This window comes from Vespula vulgaris, chromosome 9, assembly GCF_905475345.1.
Source record: "Vespula vulgaris chromosome 9, iyVesVulg1.1, whole genome shotgun sequence".
Classification (NCBI taxonomy): Eukaryota; Metazoa; Arthropoda; class Insecta; order Hymenoptera; family Vespidae; genus Vespula; species Vespula vulgaris.
The window spans coordinates 7811460-7834458 of NC_066594.1; the positions used below are offsets into that span (position 1 = coordinate 7811460).

The 22999-nt window shown below is 40.4% G+C and overlaps 1 protein-coding gene across 3 annotated transcripts in view; it reads left to right on the forward strand.

The window, feature by feature from the left end:
- The window catches only part of LOC127066242 (leucine-rich repeat and immunoglobulin-like domain containing-NOGO receptor-interacting protein 4), a 241189-nt gene that overhangs the window by 155041 nt on the left and 63149 nt on the right, over positions 1-22999 (forward strand). For 2 of the 3 annotated variants that reach the window (XM_050999723.1, XM_050999721.1), the window contains exon 3: positions 10383-10442. The exons of the other annotated variant lie outside the window; for it this stretch is intronic. In XM_050999723.1, coding sequence (XP_050855680.1) covers positions 10383-10442 — 60 coding nt within the window. The remainder of the gene's footprint in view (positions 1-10382; positions 10443-22999) is intronic. 3 annotated transcript variants of the gene reach the window in all.

Here is a 22999-nt window from a genome sequence, read left to right on the forward strand (position 1 = left end):
ACTCTTACAAGCTCGGAATAAGAAAAATTGAAGCAGCGCGAAGAATATTCCGACAAGAGAGGAAAACGAGTTCGGAAGTGCGCTTGGAAAAATCGACGCGTTCGTCCGTCGAAAATTCGTGTGGCTTCGACAAAAATAGAGGAATGGGATGGATACATCACACGTCGTGTTCTTTCCTATAGGTTTTACCACTTTTTCACAATTTATTTCTCTCTCTCTCTCTCTCTCTCTCTCTCTCTCTCTCTCTTTTCCTCTCACGTCTCAGTAGTTATTTCAAGATCTCGTAAACGTTTTACTTTCTCTTTCTCTTTCTCTCCCTCCCTTCCATTCTGTTTAATAGAACTTGTCTTTAAGAGTAAGAATGCTTTTAATTTTTTTTTCTTTTTTACTCTCTTACTCCTTTTAGCTTCATTTAAATACTTAGTAGAAGGAATCCAAGAAAGGGAAGAACATTTAGTAAAATATGCTAAACGCGAAGAAACAGAATAGAAACAGAAGAGAAAGAGAGGGATAAAGATACAGACAGAGATACAAGGACATAGAGAGAGAGAGAGAGAGAGAGAGAGAGAGAACAGGACTATGGTAAATGAGATAAAAATGTTACCGATACCTTCCTACGAGATCCGCATTCGAATCGTTTTTCCAACAGCAGCAGGCAACTACTAGGAAATAAAGCTCGCTCGGTTTCCCTTCTACCAAGAACATCTATCACGGATATATTCTTTATCGAGACCGCCTAGCTCGTCGTGGTATCGAGTTCGAACACAATACGATTTGGCGACGGTCCTTCCGGCAAGGACGAGACATATTTTAACGATAAAATATCATGCTATCCACATATTATATTATTTATGAGAATGAATATTCTGGGATCGGCATTAATCGTTATAATCAAATATTCCTCTTATCGATTTTCCCATTTACAATTACTACGATCGCATCGTTCGGAAGGATCAACGATCGAGATTTACGATCGACTGTACGGAATTGAATAAGGAAGAGATATACAAAATAATAAAAGACGGATGCGAATATTTAAAATTTCTCTTACGAGTGAAAATACTTTTCTGTAGTATATCCACGTATGGCCTTGCATATTCACGTTGAATAATGTCGATCGTTAGAGAGATACGTAAAATCAATAGGAAAAGCATAAATTCGATACAGACCATTCGTCCGCCTGTAGCATCTCTCCTACTCTCTCTCTCTCTCTCTCTCTCTCTCTCTCTCTCTCTCTCTTTCTCTCTCTATGTGTATATATATATATATCATACATATATACATACACATACATACATTCACGCATCCTCTCGTCCCAGTGACCTAACAACCGACAGACGGGAATGCCGTGCGGAATCGAACGAACGTAATAAAAACATTTTGACTCTCGTTTTGCCGCACGAGAAACAGTATAAAACCGCTCTCGAAAACGTCCACGATTTTTCGCGCTACTCTCGTTGTTCTATTTTTTCTACTGCATGCGAGATAACGCATACGAAGGTTGATCGTTAATGAATTTAGAGAATGAATGTTCTCGTTTATATTAAAAAAAAAAAAAAAAAAAAAAAAAAATATATATATATGATCGTACAAGCACGTATTGTCCTTTTTGTTTTTTTCTTCTTATCTAAAAGTTCTCGTAAGTCTACGAACGTTCTATTGATTCTTCTATCGATTCTTTCAAAAACGGATTTGAAATCCGTTCGAGCAATAAGTTACCTTGTTCTTTTTTTCATAAACATTGATGCATTTCCAAACAAGAAGGTGACAGACAACGAAACAATGCATTTCTTCGAAATTCATTGGCACTCTTGTAAGAAAAGAGAAAAAAATAGAAAAGAAAAAAAAAATTGGCACTTATAGGAACGCATCGATTCGTAGGCGTACGCACGCGCGTTCTTGTGTTCTATGCGATGGTCATGTACGGTGGAACGATGATTGACCTCTTGCGGCGTACCGTAATCGAATCTCTCGTAATCTTCCCTGCGGCCGTTGATCGCGATCGATGGTTTTGTACCGGTCGTTTTCTACGTGCTCGTTCTCTTTCAACGTTGTCGTCCTCGTTCTCTCGTTGACGGCCGAGGCTTATCTCTATTTCTCTCGCTCATTCTTCGTGCAAAATGTAGTTGAAGTAATTAACGTGTCTACGCGTAAAGTCGACGAGATATATAACGCGATAACAAATTTTCTGGATCGCTCCTTCGACTAGTCCCGTTTTATTGTCATCTCTATGACGTTATTTAATAAATTAAAGTAAAGTTATATTTCCCTATTACGCGAATTATCACGATAATATAATTGTATTAGCTTTCATTTAAATAATTCAAGTTGTTAAATCGCACGTAGAGAAAAGCGAGCTGTCGTTACGTTCATATGTATATATAAAAAGAAAAAAGAAATGAAATAAAAAGGAAAACGCACGGAAAAACGCATCCATTCGATATCTTTATTTATCGCAGGTGCGACGATTTAAAAGAAGTTATTCGTTTGTCAAAGCAAATAGACATTCTAGACTATTCGCAACAATTTTTAATTAAGAATTTTTACTCGCAACTCAGGTTGCCTCCCTATATAACCATTTTGTACTCTTTACCGTTCCTTTTTATTTCACTTGCATACATGGTTTATGCCCTAAAAAAATTCTTTCTCTCTCTCTCTCTCATAGAAAGAGAGACAGAGAGAGAGAGAGAGAGAGAGAGAAAGAGATGATATTTTCTCTTGTTTGTGGACATGCCGTTGACTCGTTCTCTTTTTTCTTCGTCCACCACGCGTTGACCCAGGACGATTGTATTTTTTTTTCTTTTCTTTTTTCTTTCTGTTTTTTTTCTTTCTTTTTCTTTTTCCTCTTTTTTTTTTTTTTAATTCTCTTTGTATGTCGAGAAATCACAGGAACGCGCTCGCACGCTCCCTTTGGGGTGGATTATTGTATTTGTAAATAATAGTAGATATTGTTTGCTCACTCGGGACCGTGACAGCGAAGGGTGGTCCGCACCTCGGCAAATCGTATTAACTTTCCTCTCCTTTTTTCCTTTCTTTCCTTGTTTGCCGTGCGTTCGTCAATTTTCTTGAGATAACGCAATTTTTTCCAGTTATTAGCCAATAATACTAATAATAATAAGAAGAAGAAGAAAAAAATAATAATAATAACAACAACAACAACAACAACGACGACGACGAAAAAACTTTTATCGGGTTAATTTTTCTCTTGAGAATATTTATATAGATAGAAAAATATCGGGACGATCGATAATCGATAAACAATCGATGTAATTTCGTTCGAGATATACGCCTTCGTTGGCACTTGCGTATATCGTGGAAACACAATGGATACTCGCGGACAAAGGAAAACGATGAAAGAGAATAGAGATAATCGTTGTAAGGGAAATAACGTGAAATAAACAGGGACTATCATCCATCGCAATTAACTTCTCCTTCTCGTAAGAGGGGAGATTCTCGTACCACGAGGCGAAGTCGTATCGCAGGTACGAAAATAAAAGGCAAGAAGACGATTTACGCGTGGCATTCTGCACGCGACGTCCAGTCAAGAAGGGGACGACAGCCAGAGTCAGAGGCAAAGGCAGAGAGAGAGAGAGAGAGAGAGAGAGAGAGAAAGGGGGTAAGGGGCAGAGGCAGTCGGTCTACCGAACAGCCGGGTGGGTATCCCTCGAATCATCGACAGGTGCCGTGTATATAACTCGCCGTTTGGATATATCTGGCATATGTCCTTTCTCGAACGTAGAATAAAGAAAATGAGGCTTGACGGCTGTCGTCTCTTCGTCTAAAAGAATCTCGATCGAACGCATATTTATTTCTAGAATGAAAAAAGAGAAAAGGAATCGTCATCTCCTTTCTTTCTTATATATAATATACATTTTCTTTCTTTCTATAGATATATGTGTGTGTGTATATGTATTTATATATCTATATATCTATACATAGATACATCAATATTTTAATATATCAATTTGTCGTGTTATAATCCAATAATCAAATCGTTGATTTCATTGAAAGATTAAATTAATTGTCGTCATTGATTCAATGATTTTACATATTAACCTTTAAAAACTAATTAACTTTGTGTATATATATATATATATTTCTCTCGCTTTCATTTAGGTCCTATCAATTCTTCTTCGTTACACCTCGACTAATTCTTTACGAAACACGATCGGCAATCGTCTCTCTTGCACGAAAAACGATGCGCCAGCAAAAAGTTCTTTCTCATCGTCGCAAGATCGACGAGGTCCGTTTCTCTGTGGAAAAACGTTGGATAGGGGTAGAAAAGAAAAAGTAGTGGAAAAGACAAACGAAAACGAAACGTGGCACGACAAAGCGATCGACTCGCTCGATCACCTCGGGATACCTTGGGATACCTTGGGAGACCTCCTGAGAGGACAAGCGCGCTTGTTCGGCAAAAAAGCGCGTGACTCCAGGTGCGTCTCGTCTTTCTCGCTAACGATCTTATTTCCCTTTTTTTTCCTTCCTTCTCTTATTTCCCCTTCTTCTTCTTCTTCTTCTTCATCTTCTGTTTTTTCTCTCTTCTCTTATCTCCGTCCTCTCTACGGACGTTGCACGCAATTACACGTAGGATATCTTAGTTGGAGGGTAAACGGAAGAAAAAGCATTCTTGATCCATTTCCACTCTTCTACATTTCTTCCCCTATTTCTCTCTCTCTCTCTCTCTCTCTCTCTCTCTCTCTTACTTTCGCTTTTACTCTCTTTCTTCCTCTGCTTTTCTTCGTTTTCCTGAAGCACTCGACCGCACAAACACCCTTCATTCATTCCTTCCTTCCTTCCTTCCTTCCTATCTACCTTCCTTCCTTCCTTCCTTCCTTCCTACTTTCCATCCTCAAACAACCACCCATCATATTTTCTTTCTTCTCACTCCTCATTTTCTATATCTCTCATCGAGGATCCCTTTTTGCGACGACGAGTGGGTATCCTGAAAAAAAGCGTGCCTCGCAACGACGACGACAACGAGGACTACGACGATGACACTACGAGGAGGAAAGGACTGAAGGAGGAAAAGCGAAAAATAAAAAAGGAAGGAAGGAAGGAAGGAAGAAAGAAAGGATGGTGGAGTTTACGCTTATAAGGGTGACGTCTGCTTTCATCCCTTGGCCGTGCATTCGTATTTATCGGGGTATAAACAGAGACGTACATCGACCCTCCATTTTACGAACTCGTGGGCCTCCCTACTTTTCCCTACTCTTCCTCGAATGTCGAACATTAACGTCGGATGCAGCTGGAATGAGGAACGAGGCTGAGGGGTTGTTCGTGGTGATAGCAAAGAGAGAAAGAGAGAGAGAAAGAGGTGTGCCGTTTTGCAGGTTTGTGAGAGTCGAGTAGGTGTATCGGTAATGATACGTAGCTCGTGTATAGCTTGCGCGTGTGCACTCACAAAAGAGAGAGAGAGAGAGAGAGAAAGAGAGAGAGGGAGAGAAAGGAGGTTTGAAGAGGAGGCAAAAACGCGCGAAAGGGATGGATGATAGTGATACTGAAGGGTCGAGAGAAAGAGAAAGAGTGATAGAGAAAGAGAAGAACGTATTCGCGAGAAGCGCGATTCTTTTCAGTCGAATTGTGTCGGGCGAGAGGCGCTAGCGACCGAGTGATAAATCGTCTAATTATCGGCTTTTCCTCGGCCATATTGTGCTCGTCGCTGATGTACAGGGAATGCACTTATTGTCGAGCAGCGGCTCACCTCTCTCTGCTCCTCTACTTCTCTCTCTCTCTCTCTCTTTCTCTCTCAGCGTCCTCCCCTCCACCCTATACTCCTACTCCCACCATCAACCCCCTGTGTATCCTCCCATACCAACTCGATTTCTCGTCCTACCTTTTTTCCTCGCTCGTTCTTCGAGCGTATAACTATCCTGACGTTGCTGCTCTCAGCCATCTTTTCCTGGCCTCGTCGAGGCCAGTAACAACGCGATCGTTGCTACCGTAATCTTTGTCTTCGAATTAATTGCTTTTAACGGGGTGAGAATACCGGAGAAGGATGATCGGTTCGTTCTAACTTGACGCGATATATCATTTTACTGATCTTTTTCTTCTTCGTGTCTGTCTGTCGCTCTCTCTTTCTCTCTCTTTCTCTCTCTCTCTCTCTCTCTCTTTCTCTTTATCTCCATCTTTCTTGATCCTTTGTCGTCGTCTTTGTTGTCGTCGTCGTCGTCGCCGTCGCTTAAGAATGTCCTTTCGTATTCATCGAATGAAAAATACTTGTTTTCGTAGCGTTTAGACACATTGCCCTTCAACTGGCAATCTAGACGAGACGTATTACACACAACAAACACTCCAACATATTGCGCGTTTACTCGCTGTTATCGCCGAGTGAAAAACAAAAAGGAAATAAGAAGGAAAAACAGTTCAAGGACTTTGAAACGTTCGGTCAATCATTCAGCTCGAAACCGAGTTAGATTTATATCGTCAGTCGTCCGAAGAGGAGCAGCATTGATTTTCGCACGAGAAGTTCTCTCTTCTCTTCTCTTCTCTTCTCTGTTTTTACTATAAACGCGTGTCGCCGAATACAACGAATTAATAACAGGCAGAAATACTCGGCAGAGACATCGTAATAATTAATTTACTGACTAACTCGGATGAAATTATCGCCGGAACGTATTCACGGTAGGTGCTTAAAGACTATTAATATCCGTTATTGGCGATAATCATTTACTGTCTATGAAGAGTATCATTGCATCTCTCTCTTTCTCTCTCTCTCTCTCTTCCTCTGCCCTTACCGTTATATTCATTACGCTTTCATTAAGCTGTCACCGGCACACACAGCCATTTTATATCGAGTTTAGAGCGATATTTAATCCATCTGTCCGTCTGTCCGTTGGACGGACAACGCTCGAAAACAAAATCAAATAGAATGACGAAAAGTATTTAATAAATAAACCGGCTCGTGCGATAACGCACCGAATATCTATGTATGGTGTGTATATATGTAAATTTACCTATCTATCTATCTGTATATGTGTGTACACACACACACGCACACACATATGCACGTATGTACATCGGAATACTTCATTAGATCGATAGAATGAGAGAGACTGAGATAGAGAGATCATCTCTTGCATTAAAAAGAGAGACAGAGAGAGGGAGAAAGAGCAAGCTAGCATACATCTATACGCACGTACGTGCGTAGGGTGCGTAACGAAGAGGGAGAGTAAGTACTGGATCTAATGCGAGCGTAATGGCGATAACGACGCTGGCTTTCCAACGCTGAGTTTCGTTAATGCTATCGGTAGCTGTTTACACGCACCGAAGCGCCATTCTTGGCGATTAATACACGTGCATGCGTGTACGCTCGTCGTTAAATACGATGACTGGTCTCTCTCGACTATCCCTCTCTCTCTCTCTCTCTCTTTCTCTCTCTCTCTCTCTCTCTCTCCCTCTATTGTATTTCCCTCATCATCAATATTAACTAATATAGGTAGGTGCGTACATACGTATATGTGTTTTGTGTTTTTATATGTGTATGTATATATTAGACGTGTAATCACACTAAGGAAACTCACACGTTACGCGACACAGATAAGAAAGACGTCGACGAACCTCCAGTCGTTTTCCTTGATTCGTCATCAAGATTGTTCCTTCTTCTCTCTTCCTCCGTCTCTACGCTTTCCGAAGATAATGATGTGGTATACTAATGAACAAAAAGCAAACGAATTTTTATCTTTATTAATTTCTTCTCTCTCTCTCTCTCTCTCTCTTTCTTTTCTTACTAATAGTTTTCATCGTTAGATAATAAAAAAAGTACTATATACTATATATATATGTATAAATGAATATATATATATATATATACATAAAATATATAAATATAAATATATATAAAAGTTCCCAATCGAAAAGTTTTAAAACGCGTATCGTTTTTATTATTTTTTTTTTTTTTTGAATCGAAACACACGACTCTTATCGTTTAAAAGTGTAAGAAGTGAAAGAAGAGATAGAGAAGTAATAAGGAAAAAGAGATAGATAGAGATAGAGCAAGGGAAAGGTAATAGGAAGAGAACAAAATTTCCCTTCTCACGTTACTCTTTCGATTCACGTTGGGCGTTCAATATCGTCGCACATACTCGATTGCACGGTGAATAATAAAATCGACGCGTGGAATCGACACCAACCTATCTCTATCTCTCTCTCTCTCTCTATCTCTCTCTCTCTTTCTCTGTGTATTTTTCTATATTTACGTATATACATATAATCTGTGCAATTTTCGTGCAAAACAGCTTTTTCGTCCTATCATTCCTGTCATTTTCTTCGTTTTCTCTTTTTTCTGTTTTTCCGAGTTTTTATTTTTTATTTTTTTTTTACTTTTTTTTAACTCAATAGCCACTAAAAAAAAAACAGCTCGTCGTTCATAACTCTCGTTAACAACATCGAGAAATTATGTACATATATAGATAGTACCTATGTGTATATATATATATATATATCTCCAAACGATCGTCTGCGAAACTCGAACGACGAGGACCATTATTCGCTATATTGGAGCCCAGGATTATCAATCATTGATCGTCCTTGAATATCGCGCAACAATGATCATCGTGATTACCGGGCAACATCAAAGGACTTTCGCGTTAACCATGCGATTCTAAGCACGATTATCATCTAAATCGATCGACTCGTCCAATATGAGAAAATCGTCAAAATCTAATCTTTCTTTAAAATATTCATGAAATTTGATAGTTTGATCGTATTCATTATAATAAAGTGTGTTTCGGAAAAAAAGGAAAAATTTTACTCTACGTCAAACGTTCTCTCTCTCTCTCTTTGACTCTCTCTTTCTTTTACGATTGGATACGTCGTCGAGCGAGCGAGAGAAATCGGAAGTCAATGGTTGTGCGCGCGTTATTCGTACGGAAAATACCTTTCCCTTAGAACGAAGCGTGACAGCATTTGGAGGTAGGAACGAACGGCTCTGCGTAATAATAGCCACCCCTTGGCTCGATATATGTTGTTTAATCCGATTGATCGAACGCTAAAGCGCGTTATTATCGCCTTACAATTTCCAAGTAGGACCATTCGGCCAGCAACGAGGCATAGAGAAAACGTGTATTCGTGCGTATATATATACATATATATCTACATCATATATATATATATATATTATATATGCGTGTGCGTACATATATACATACATACATATATACACGTAGATATATACACATACAGACACGTATACGTACATATGCACGAATGAATGCGTTTCAGCAACCTTTGCACCCCGTAGCGCCTCGTGTGTGGAAGTTTGACAGGACGCTGGCGGGGTAACAATGCGCGCGCGCGTGCACGCTCGTGTCCGACGATGCAGTCGAGACTTCAGAAGTCAAGCGGCTATACGTGGCCTCCCGCCGTTGCGATCAGCTCCTCGGTGTCTATGATCGTTCTATGATCGTCATTTTTAATTTGGTTTATACGTCTACGTTGTGTGAATGTGCGGTAATTATATAAGTATTATCTCTTTCGATATTATGCACGGTGAACATAGAAGAAGAAAGATCGACACCGACGAGAAGCCGATCGATTATTATCGCGATATAATGATCGACGATAAGGTGTGAATCGTTTTTTCCTTTCTTTTTCTTTTTCTTTTTTCTGTTCTTTTGCCGATCCATTTCCTTCTTGATATTCTTTATATACGTAATATTATTTTTAAATAAGTGGCACATTCCGTTTTGAATTCCCGCTAAACACACTTTATATAGTGTGTACGTGTGTGTGCGCGTATATATGGTACTTAAATCGTATGAAAGTGCCCCCATAAAAATAATCTAAAGAATGCTTGAACTTTTCACGAAAACGATATTTGCATCGATGTACGTACGCGTTGGTAGCGTGTCAAGACAGAGAGTTGGCGGTGGTGGTACGCCAAGGGGTGGGTTTAATTCATGGAAGCATTGAATACGACTTTAATGCTAAACGTATATGTTATGTATATCCGTATGTGTGTACGCGCGTGTATATTTGTGTACACACATACGTATATTCTCTCTAGGATAATTTATATACGGCAACCCCGAAGAGATTATCGCGTACTTTACGATGTTACCGAAAGCCGTTCCTTCTTGCTGTTTTTTATATTTTCTTGCCTTTTCAATTTTCGAGATTACGTAATATCACGTTTGTTTTAGATTTACATGCATGCGAAAAGACTTTATCGTGTCATGGCAATTTATTATTAAACGCATAGGTACACGCAACACGTTAGGGATAAAACGTGCCGTACGATAAAATTATTTTTCTCTATTACGTAATAATTCTTATAAACGTTAAAAAATTAAACGAGCTGTTGGCATTACTAACAGCTAATAAAAATGATTGTGGGACAAAAGGAAACAACGAAGTTAAAGTTTATCTTTCGTTTTATTGTTTAGATCGAGCGACCAGTGCTAAAACGAGGTCTGCATACGTGGCTCGGACAAGCATGCACCAAGGTAAATATCGATTCTAGTTAATATACGATCCAAAGCTCTGGGAACGTCGCTCTAGACACGTCGTACTAGCAGTCTACGTGGCTTTCGTCTTCGCGAACAGAGAAAACACCTTGGACTCCTCTCTCCAGAGTCTAACGACACAGCGCTTTTTACCAAATTCTGACCCAAATCCTTCTGGAGTCGCATACGATCGATAGTCACCGCACACAATCGCGTTGGACTCCATTTCGTAGAGAGCGTTTATCTATTAAAACTCCCATTAACAAACGTTTCGCGAAACCGTTGATTATTGTTTCCAACGTTTCGACAATAGTTTTTCGTTGAACGTCCTCCTCCTCCGTCTCTCCCTCCCGTCGTCCCTCCGATCGTCCAAGAGATAATTCAACGCTTCGTTTTCGGGGTAGCTTCGTCGATTCGCGTACGGCGAATCTAACGAGATCGATCAATTTTTCATTCTTCCTTGAAATATTCACGGTACACGGACAGCGATCTCACTAAACACAACTACGGATAAGATATTAATCGAAACTGATGTACCTATATCGTTACTGTCGATCAACTTTTTCGACAATCAATTTTTCTTTTCCTTTTTTTCATTCTATCTCTCTCTCTCTCTCTCTCTCTCTCTCCTTTTTCTCTTTTTTCTCTCTTTTCCTTCTCTTTCCTCAATATTCCTGGAGGAGGGGAGATTTGAAACTCAATCATGTCGCACTTTCACGCGAGTTCAATGGCATAAAAGAGTTCTGAAGCGAGCCAATATGGTCGATGACAATCGCAAAATTTTCAGTCTGCACATCCACCGACCTCTCCATCAACCCCCTCTCTACTTCTCCCTCCCCCTCTCTCCCTCTCTCTCTCTCTCTCTCCTCATCCCCTATTGTCGTCCGTTCACGATCGGCAGCGTTGAAGTATAATCCATGACGCGCTCGCCGCGTAATCTGATTATATGCGCGATAGCTTGTAATTAGTTGTATTTGAGCTCGCGAATCGTGACCAAAATATCTTGTATACCTTCGATATTTAATCGCGTTCGATAAAGCATTCATGAGAGAGATAGAATAATCAAAATATAATGATATAGGGTAGAGAGAGAGAGAGAGAGAGAGAGAGAAATAATGAAAGAAATATTAATCGGTGAATTAATCGCGGTTTAGGATTTCGTTTGTTTAGTCAAAGCGACGAAGAGCATCATCCTCTAGATTGCCGGAATACTTGATGCTTCGCGTAATAATTTCTCGGAGAATTTCTTCACCGGTAGTACAGCTATGAAATCTCACGGAAACTTGTAACACGGATCGGCACGCGGAAGTTTCTTCGTTATGATCGAACCTCGTGATTCACGAGCACTTCCTTATATATAGATGCATATGTATTTTATATATACATATATATATATATATATATATATATGTACGCATATATATATATATGTCCTGTGTGTGTATAAATATGTATATAAATATGTACGCGAATTATATCTGTATTATTATAGCCGAATTATTTCGAATTATATAGATATTTTCGGAGTAAGATTATTACCTTCGTTCGTATCATTTTTAAATATAAATCATATAATAATTTTAACGAGAGATAGAATCGTATCACTGACGTTTCGTCTATATAAACACACACACACACACATATATATATATATATATATATTGTAGTTGAAATTTGTCGGTGCCAACGCAAATCGTAGCGAGTAAACACAGCGGATATCTTGAGAAAAAACAAATAGGAATATCCGTATGTGAAATCAGAAGAGAAGGAGGAGAAAGAGAAAGATAGAAAGATTGGTCGAGGTGGGGAAATTGAGGGGAAAGGTTGTCTCGGAGAACCGACATCTTCTCTCTCCCTCTCTCTACACACACACATACACACACACATATATTTCCTTCTCTCTACGCAACTTCGAAGATATCTAGTTGTTTATTTCAGAAACGGCGTCTATACGACGAGAAGAGCGTTCGCTCGCGTATGGGAAATCCTAAAAGGGGGTGAAAACGAATATGGAAACGTATAAGGCAAACCTTTGAGATAGATAAGAAAATACTCAAAGGATATATATACATCTCTCTCTCTCTCTCTCTTTCTCTCGAACCACTTTGAGCAAACGACGCGATAAACACTTTACTTTCTACAACTTTCTTGTTTTTCTTTCTTTTTCCTTTCTTTTCCTTTTCTTCTTTTTTTTTTTTTTGAAACCTTTAAAATAATATCGTAGATATCTACTTTATCGAACCATTCGCAATGAACATTTCTAAAAGAATTGTTTACAAACTACTTTAACGTATCATAAATTATTTATTTCGAACGAATGCGCACGAAATGATTCGGCAACGAGGGACATTTCTTGGTAATCATGTTAATCGTCAAACTATTGTTCCAACGTTGCAAATTTTCTGTCATCTCTAACTTCTCTTTCCTCTTTCCCTCTCTCTATCTCTCTTCTCTTCTCTCCGCTCTTAAAAACTATCTCCACCTACCGAATACGCTCGTCCTCGAGGAACACTCGCTTCCGTGCAACGCGACGTTACTCGAGGATAATCCCGTTGTTTTGCATTATCCTTCCCTCTTTCCACTTCCACCCATCCTTTCCATTATCTCAATGAGAGTCCGGTGCATTTCGCCTAGCGATAAGACTCACCTCTTCTCCCTCCACTGTCTCTTCCTCTCTCCCTCTCTCTTTCTCTCGTTCTTTCGCTATCTATTCCCTTTTCTCTTTTTTTTTTTCTTTCTTTCTCTTTCTCTCGTAGAAAGGGCCGCGTTCGACCGAGGCTTAACGAAAAATTGCTTTTCCGTTGAATTACCTACAGTATCGTGATTCATGCGCGAGAACATAGAGAACGTGAAGAGAGAAAGAGAGAGAGAGAGGGAATAAGAGAATAAGAGAGAAAGAGAGAGATAGAGAGGGAGAGAGAGAGATAGGAAAATGGAAGAGAGAAGAGAGCGAACGTAAACGGATCTTATCTCGGTCGATGAAGCACGCCGTTCGATATTCCGATATATACACACGCCCTCTGGGCGAGAGTCTAACATAATAGAATTCCTCGTTATATAAATTTCGGTGCACATTTTTCTGCCATCCATCGATCTATCTTTCTCTCTTTCTTTTCCACGAATTTTCGAGTTTCTCTTTCATCTCCTATCCGCTCGTACATTTGACTCTCTCTATCTCTATCTATCTATCTATCTATCTATCTCTCTTTTTCTCTCTTAAATTCGTGCGCTACGACGTATCGTTTTGCTCCTTTTCCTCTCTCTCTCTCTCTCTCTCATTCTCTCTCCTTCTTTCTGTATATATCTATCTCTCTCTCTCTCCTTGTTTCTCTCGGCACTTTGCTCGGCGAAACGTTCGACGATTCTTCAAACGCACGCACGGTAATGGAATTCGCGGCGCAACGGCGCTCGTTTCTCAAACGATTTTATCCTCCCCAGCGTGTAAAGGGAACAACGGACGCCAGAAGACGACACAAAGTGTATCTCTCTCTATCTATCTCTCTTTCTCTCGCTCGCTCGTGGTCGATAAAAAGAGATTCGCTTCGTCGATTAACTTCCGTTTTTCTCAGCGTTTTCTCCTTCTTCTTCTTCTTCTTCTTCTTCTTCTCATCCTTTTCCTTCCTTTTCGTCTCTTAGTTGCTCGTGCGGAACGACCGCGTGGCTTGTACGTATCATCTCTCTCTCTCTCTCTCTCTCTCTCTCTCTCTATTTCTTTCCTCTTTCCTTTTCCGCTACTTCACTCGGCACCCCCACGTGCCCTTTCTTCCTTGAAAAAGAACAGAACTACACTTCGCGCGCTCTTGGCGTGGATCTTTCATCTCGAGACATTTCTTTCTCCTTCTCTCTCTCTCGCTCGCTCGCTCCTTCTCTCTAACCTTTCTTTCCTCTATTCTTTCAGTCCGCTTCAGGAGTCGGAGGACGTATTTTTGTTTGCATTTAATTTGCGCTAGCGTATCAGGTACGCAGCGCCCGGGAAAAATGTTTGCTGAGGATTTTTCTTGCAAAGTAGCGGGCTACCCTTCGCGATTTCGAGACCAACTTCCTGGAAGGAGAGTCTTCTACGTATGTACATTCTACGTACGAGTGTTCCCCCTCTATTTTCTTCTTTTTACCTTTTTCTTTTTCTTCCTCTTCTTCATCCTCTTTGTCTTTTTCGTTTATCGTCTTCTTCCGTTTGTCCGACAAAGATTCCGACGAATTTTAAATTTCCCTTCGCAAACCCGAACCCTCTTGATTACGATCCTACGAAGATCTGACAAATTCGGTTGAGAATCAGTTGTAAAAAAAAAGAAAGAGAAAAATGGGATGGTTTATAAAAAAAAAAAGGAAAAAAAAATACGATCGAAAGCATAGATAAATCGGATCGATTTATTCCGCGCGATAGAATCCATAGGAACCTTTTTACGTGGGGATCGAGGAACAAATACGATTGACCTTCGTCGGTCAATATACAAACGAACGTACTTATTGGAATAACTCACGCACGAAACTTTAATGGTCGCTTTGCAGCATCCCTTTTTCTCGAAGGGCCTGTTGGTCGATATCATCTCTCCTATGGAATTGGTCAAACGTTGTTGAAGATAAGAAAAAAGGAACGATATAAATCGACGTAGTAAATTGTAAAATAATGCTCGAACCATAAGTCACTTTGGAGAGCTTCATTTTCCAAGGAGTTATCGGAGCGTCTGTTGATTCGACAAACGTTTGCCGTTGGTGGGCGACACGTAGTGTACCGTGCTGTAATCTCCTTGTAGCAGTATAGTAGTAGTAATAGTGGTAGTAACAGTAATAGTAGTAGTAGCAGCAATGGTGGCGATAGTGTACCATACATCGAGTCCCTCCTACTCTTTCTCGATTCACACTGTTTTCTTATACACTTCGTCCTCTCTCTTTCTCTCTCTCTCTCTCTATCTCTCTCCCTCTCTTTCTCTTTTAGTGTATACGAGAGGAAAACATTTGCTCTCACTTTCGAAACGTTCACGCGTGCTCCGTACGAATTTCTCTCGTCGAAACGATTAGCCTTTGACGTCTGAACATCGTCTAGAAACTTCAAAAATGTCAACGACCTTGTTCTATCGTTTCGACGCTGCTAACACACGCGTCAACGATTTCACAATCGAAAATAGAAACTAGTCGAATGTAAATGATATTGTAGAATGCTAATTTTTATTAATATCGCGACACAAAAAAGAAAGAGAAAGGAAACCAATAAACGAGATGGACGAAGAAAAAAAGTGATTGTGAAAGGAGTACTATACTCATTCGTCATAATTTATTCGTTCTTAAATAATTAAACGTATATATTTATATATGTCTCCTTTTATTATTAACGAAACGCATTATTTTCTCGTTGAGTCGTCTCCAAATTTTTCTGCTTAAATGATGAATTATATTATTTATCCTTACGGATCTCGAATTATTGACGTCATTGAAACATCGTCGTAAAAAAAAAAAGAAAGAAAGAAATCGACGAAAAAATAAAAAAAGAAGTCATATAAGATATAGGACTAGTTTATACTTGAAAAAGGACATATAATAGAATCTCTTCATTGTCGTGCGTGTTTCGGTTTCTCAAAAATAAAAAAAAAAGAGAGAGAAGAGAGAAAGAAAAATGATGGCGACGATGAAAGACGATCGCGTGTAACGGCAACGTTTCTTCGCGAACCTTACTTCGAAACAATTCGCGTGTCGCTCGTGCTTATATCGTGATTATCGTTCCGTAACGATCGTATAAAAGAAAGAGTCCAAGGAGTCCCGATGGATATTGCCGAGAGGATCGAAAACGAAAGATGCAAGAACGAGTAGACGGATAAATTGGCCTCGTGAAATTATTTCACAGAGAGAAAGAGACAGAGAGAGAGAGAGAGAGAGAGGAAGAGAAAGAGAGAGGGAGAGAGAGAGAGAGAGAGAGAGAGGGAGGGAGAGAGAGAGAGAGAGAGAGAGAGTAAATGAAAGGAGGAAAAACAATTATGGAAAAGAAAAAAAATTTTTTTTATGAATTTATCGTCGCGTATAAACGTAGCAGACTGAATAAATTTAATATCGTGGCTGAAGTTAAAAAAAAAAGTTAAAAAAAGAAAATTGGTAAAAGAATTCATTTATATCAGATTCTCCAAAAGTTTTTGTAGATTATTCAAAAAAATATATATATATATATGTATGTATGTATGTACGTATGATGTCCTTTAGAGAAAGTACATATAAAAAAAAAAAAGAAGCAAAGTTTGTTCGATCAGCCTTTTTCGTAGAACGTTTATAGACGATTACCAATCGACGATAAAATTGTAATCGTTAGATTTACGATAATTGCCAATAAATCAAAAGTTACGCGAGAATATCTTCGGAAATGATCGTCGTGCGACTGGATCGAACGTTTACCCATTTATCTGTCCGACGGCTTATGATCATAAATGTCAATCATTGTAGATCAGATTTCAGACTATAGCCTGACGGACGAACGACGTAGAATAATTTACGGTAAATCGCGTCCGTCGATCTTCCCAAAATTATTGCCTTATTTCGTAAACGCAAATCTTCGTCGTTGTTTCCGAACCGATTGCGAATCAATAGGAGTAAAAGAGGTGAAAGAGAAAGAGAAAGAGATAAATAGGTAGATAGAGAGATAGATAGAGAGATAGATAGAGAGATAGATAGAGAGATAGACGGATAGATAGATAGAAAGAGAGAGAGAGAGAGAGAGAGAGAAAGAGAAATAGAGAGGGAAATGAACGTCACGTTCGGTCGATTCTCGAACCGAGGGACGTATGTACGTTAATTGTCAGTAAATCGAACCGTATGAACGTTGGGACATTCTCACAATCACTAGCATCCATCCTAGCTATCTTGATCGTCCCTTTCTCATTTATCCCGTTATTATCGTTCAATAGAAGAAGAACGATGGATAGTCGATCGTCGGATCGATTTCATCCGTCGCTCCTGTCGGAAATCCTCGATGACGTACACATTGATAACGTTGATCACGCGAAACCAAAAGTTATCGTTACGCGCTTCGAAGAAGAAAAAAAAATAATAATAATAATAATAAACGTGAATCAAATTGCAACAATTAACGAAAGACGAAGAATTTTAATTTTTCTCATTATCGAAAAGAAGAACAGAGAGAAAAAAAAGAAAAAAAAAAAAAAAGAAAGGAATTCGATACGAACAAGAAGAGCAATCCTTTTTGAATAATTTCTACGGGCTCCTGTCTCGTTATTTTTTTTAAGTAAGTAGATCCAAATTTAGAATCATTGGGGAGTTTCTCGTCGCTCCTCGCATATTTTGTGGATGGAAAAATCCAATTTTCAGCACGGTCGGTTACGAGCAACGTGGCCCGTTCGTTATCGCCTCTCCGTTAAGCGTCGAACACTGCGTTTAATCTCCGATCTACGATTATATATGGCATGAGTTACCCACGAGTTATACAATATTGGATCGACCGAAATTCGAACGAGAGAGAGCAGGTGGTCTCTATGGATCTTGGAATTGATTTTGTTTCTTTTTCTTTCATAGACAACGAGGAAGTGAAAAAAAAAGAGAGAGAGAGAGAACGAGAAAAAAAATTAAGGGGTGGATGGGGAGGAGAAGGTCAACGGAGAAACGCACTTACGTTCTTATCAGATTTCGAATTCTTTTAATAAACTATCGTAAATTTGATCGATTGTAAAAAAATCCAAATTCCTTCTCGATGAAATAAACGATAAATTTCTCGAAAGTTAAATAACATAAGCAAGCCTTTTCTCGTTTCGTTCCGTAAGATATCGAAGATTATTATCGTTCGTATTCGACTGGCAAAGATTAAGAACGGAGTTAGTCGGTCGGAAGAAAACACAGGAACGTTATTCGAACTGCCAAGTATCGCGTTAGAAAGAGAATCGTTTGGTGGAAACGTTTCTCGGTTCGTTCGTAATACGTACACGTTCGCGAGTAGTAGATACGCACGTACACACATACGAGCTAACGCGTTTCCCACCCGTTATATACTGGCTGCTTCATTGGTCCAGTCGTACGAGATAAACACGAGGTACGCGTAGAGAAACATAAAATTTTTAAACCGCTCCCACGTTTTCTCTCGCTGACCTCTAGGAGTCCTTTGTTTCTGTCCTTATCGTACAATTTCTCCCCTCTCCTCTCCTCTCTCTCTCTCTCTCTCTCTCTCTCTCCTTCTCTCTCTTCGCCAGTTGTTCGTCAAGCTGCCAAGCGGTAATAGCCGGTCGTACCGAATCGCCGGGACTCCCGATGGGCGTTTTAAAGAGAAGAAATATTAATCCAAGTTATTAGTTAGACACACGTAACGATGAGACACGGCTGTTTCCAACTGGTCGCTGAACCAACTTCCACGGAGTTCAAGTTGGGAATGTACCGTGATGATGCGTTGTGGGAAGAGACATTCCATGCGTATAAGATAGATAGAGAAAGAGAGAGAGAGAGAATGGAAGAGACCGGTGAGCGAGCAAGCTAACTAGAGAGAGAGAGAGAGAGAGAGAGAGGAAGAGAGAGAACAAGAACGAGAGACGAAACATACGCGAAATGAGAGGAAAAAGAAAAGAGTATAAAAAGAGAGAGAGAGAGAGAGGAATAGCTCCGAAAGTACGATGGGAAAGAGAGAAAAAGAGAGAGAGAGAGAGAGTAAACGAGTAGCCCAACTATGATAAATGCTCGACACACATCATGCTCGCGACGCACGTCCTTCAAAATGGCTACAATGCCGGCTCGTACCTATTATGCTAAAATGCAATCTCCTGATAAGCACTGGCGCGCATTGCGGACCGCTTAATCTCACCTATCTGCCGAGAGAGTGAGATAGAAAGAGATAGAGAGAACGACCGTGAGAGGATGGTCGAGAGGGAGGGGACGAGCTAGGGAACGAATAGGAGGGAAACAAAATGGGAACGAGACTGCTTTGGGTGGGTGATTCGGGATAAAGAGCTGGGATCGGTGGTTGTGTGGCTGATGGAGGTGGACGAGGAGGAGGAGGAGGAGGAATGGCAGCCAGAGACAGACGGAAAAGAGAGAAAGAGAAAGAGAAAGAACGAGAGAGGGAGACAGCACGATGTTCGGGGGTAGAGGGTTCGGTAGATAGGAGAAGAAATAAATTCTCCGATCGATAAAAGCGTCCGGTTAAACGTCAAAGGGGTCTCTTCGTGCGGGAAGTACTTTCGATATTTGACAAAAAAAAAGCAATCGCGTACACAAATACATGTATGTATATAACATATATTTATGTGTGTGTACGTATATATAGACAATATATAGACAAACATATAGCGACCGTAGGATACGCTTTTATTTCACGAAACACGTTCGTGCCATCGTCGATACTCCTTTACCACCCCTTTTAAAACATCCATCGAACACTATACTACCCCTAACATCAATACCTACGTTGTACCTTTGAAACTAACCAATAATTCCTTCATCGTCAATGTTTTATTTTTGTTTTGTTTTGTTTTGTTTTTTTATGTATACAGAACTAAATCGAGATAAAGACAGTAGAGAGAGTCTTTAGAAAATTCCCAAATTTTCTATCGCCCTTTGTCCTCTTACATTTTATTCCACATATATATATATATATTTCTATCTCTTTCAGTCGGTTTTACTCGTGCGAAACGAAAAACCCGTAGGTTTTCGCGTAGGTACCGTACGGCCGGCCGGAAGTGACGCAGTTGACGCACCGAGTACAAAGAGATCTCGTCGCTCCTGTTTTTGCGGTCGAATCGTCGCTTACGAGAGAAGCTTGTGCTTTTTCAGCCACGAAAAAGGGCTTACAAAAAGAGAAGGAAAAAGTATTCGAGGAGGGGTAGGAGTGGGTGGGGGTGAGAAAGAGAAGAGAAGAGAAGAGAAGAGGGGAGGGGAGGGGGAGGGGACAGGAAGAGAGAAACGAGACGGCCCTGATGCTTTTCGACCTCGACTACTACTGCCCTACGGCGCGGCGCCCGGAGAAAAGAGCGTTTGAAATTGTTCCGATCGCGCGCTTTTGCTACGACCAACCACCACCTCGTTCGTGTCCTTTTACGGAGGGCCGAAAGGGCGGAGGTGGAGGAATTAGAGAAAAAAAAAAAGAAAGAGAAAGGGAAAACAAACGAACGAACGAACGAACGAACGAACAGCGAACGAACAAACAAACATAAAAAAAAAAAAGGAAAAGAAAAGGAATATGAAAAAGGGATAGCACCACCGTTGATCATTGTCGAGTGTCAGTTTTTCTGTCGACTTTCTGCTGCTTCTACCCAACTCTCTCGCATGTTTATTTGTATGGATTCTGGTTCGATGCAAGTTTCCAACATCGAAGGGAAGAATTTCAAACGGTAAAGTATACGAAAATGGTAACTTACACACTCGCGTATATACGCACGTACGTGCATACGAAGAAAAGGTAAGAACGAAGGAATATAACAGAAGACGGTATGGTATTCGGTGTATAAACAAAAATGAAAAGAATAGAATGTCTCGTAGGAACGTTAGGGAACTACTGATCGGAGAGAGTTTTACGCTGAAATGCACAATATTCTCGTCGTTTTCGCTCGTGCTCGTGGAGGAAGAAGAAGTAAAGAAAAAAAAGAAAAAAAAAAAGAAAGAAAAGAAAAGAAAAAAAAATGGAAGAAAGAGAGCTGCTTAACGGGAAAGAGCGTAAACGGAATCGACGCGATTTGTAAGAGGTAAGAGGAAGAAGAAGAAGAAAGAAGAAAAAAAAATAGAAAAAAAAAGAAAGAAAGAAAATAGTATCTACCCAGCTACCTACTCGTAAGAGGAGATAGGTATCTTGACAATTTTTCGGTGGATGCCGCTGGACATTGCGATTCGATCGAATCTTCCTATCTACGTTAAAGATCGTTCTTTCTTTATCTTTGTCCTCGTTCAGTTTTCTTCCTTCGCCAATGTACCAAAATAGGAAAAGCTTTCTCTCTCTCTCTCTCTCTCTCACTCTCGTTTTCGCCCTTGGAACCAAACTATGATTGGCACGTCTTAGTCAGCCGATTAAAGGAAGAGTACCTACCTATTTCCGTCGAACTCGCGGCAACGAAATCGTTCGCCGTTTAGTTCTCTTCGTAGAGAGAACATTCGGAAAGTTTAGATACCTCTCCGAGATCCTCTTCCAGGCGAACGAATAAGCAGGTATTAAGGGCTTAGACCACAGATCGAATTCGAACTACCTACGTAGCTTTCGTTGCTATCTCTCTTTCTCTCTCTCTCTCTCTCTCTCTCTCTCTCTCTCTCTCTCTCTCTAGCTCGCTCCTTCTCCTTCTCCTTTTTCTCGTGTTCTCCTACGGAGCAAAGACGGTAGATCCACCAGCCGAGAAACGAGAATGTGCGGGATCGTCGTGGCGCCGAGAGAGGGTAAGAAGGGAAGACGGGAAGACTCTTTAGGGGGTGGGTTAAGTATTGAGAATTGTCCGAGTGCTCGAGTGGTTTCGCAGCCGAAAGACGAAGGAGAACGAGCGAGCTTAATGGAGGATCATCGTCCAAATTCGTGTGAGTTCTGCGTCACCAAAGTCGCGAATCTCGATCAACGGGAAGCGTGAAGATTGAAAATTAATCGATCGAAAGTAACTCCTAATCGATTATTCCGAATCGTATCGAGGTGGGAGAGTCGTGTTAAAAGCGGAAATTAAAATACGTCGATGTGCGACACGGAGAGAGAGAGAGAAAGGGGGGGAGATAGAACGCGAGATATCTCTCTCTTCCTCTCTTTCTCTCGAGGGAGAGAGTGAAATATGTTTCGCGTTCTAATAATTTTGCTTTAGCTCGCCGGATTACGATTAATTAGATTCGAATTTAACCGACCAAAATGGCGACCGTTTTGTCGACGCTTCGTTGTATTTTGCCGGTTCGATGGCGACGCTTTACGAACGATTAAGTTCGTAGGAAGCGGAACGAAAAGCGTAACCGTTGATAAAATCCACACCCCTTTATTCCACACCCCTTATATTCTCCCCCTCTCTCTCTCTCTCTTTCTCTCTCTCTATCTTTCTACACCTTTCTCGCACACCTTTATCGTTTTAATATTTTAATATTCGACGAGTGACTGTTTTCGACGGCAGGGGACAGGAATACTTGATCGTAACGAACATTACGTTTGTTCTAACGATCGTAAAGCTAGGTTCGTTAAAGTAAAGATGAAATTCGAATCGGTCGGAAAACTCGGTCGGTAGTTTCGGAAATCTGTGCTGTCAAGCCGGCTAATCCGAGTCGCGTTAAGACGAACGAGGTTGTAGAAATTTCTGAGGAAGAGGAGACGCCGCTTAATTTCGTGGAATTTCAGCCGATGCAAGCAAGGGTCCCTTTCTCGCTTCCGGATAGATTAAATCTCGTGTCTCCTCGGTGTCGGACGGTCTAAAGCTGGGCTTAGATTTCTCGACGTGCTTCTCTATCTTTCTCTATCTCTCTCTCTCTCTCTCTCTCTCTCTCTATCTATCTATCTATCTCTATCTCTCCTTCGCTAGTCCAGCACTTTCGTATCCGTCCCGTTTCTTGCCTACCTTTGAATACATAAAGGATATATGTGCTACTGTCAACGAGATTGCAGCGTTAAATCAGAGACCGACCTTTAATTTTCT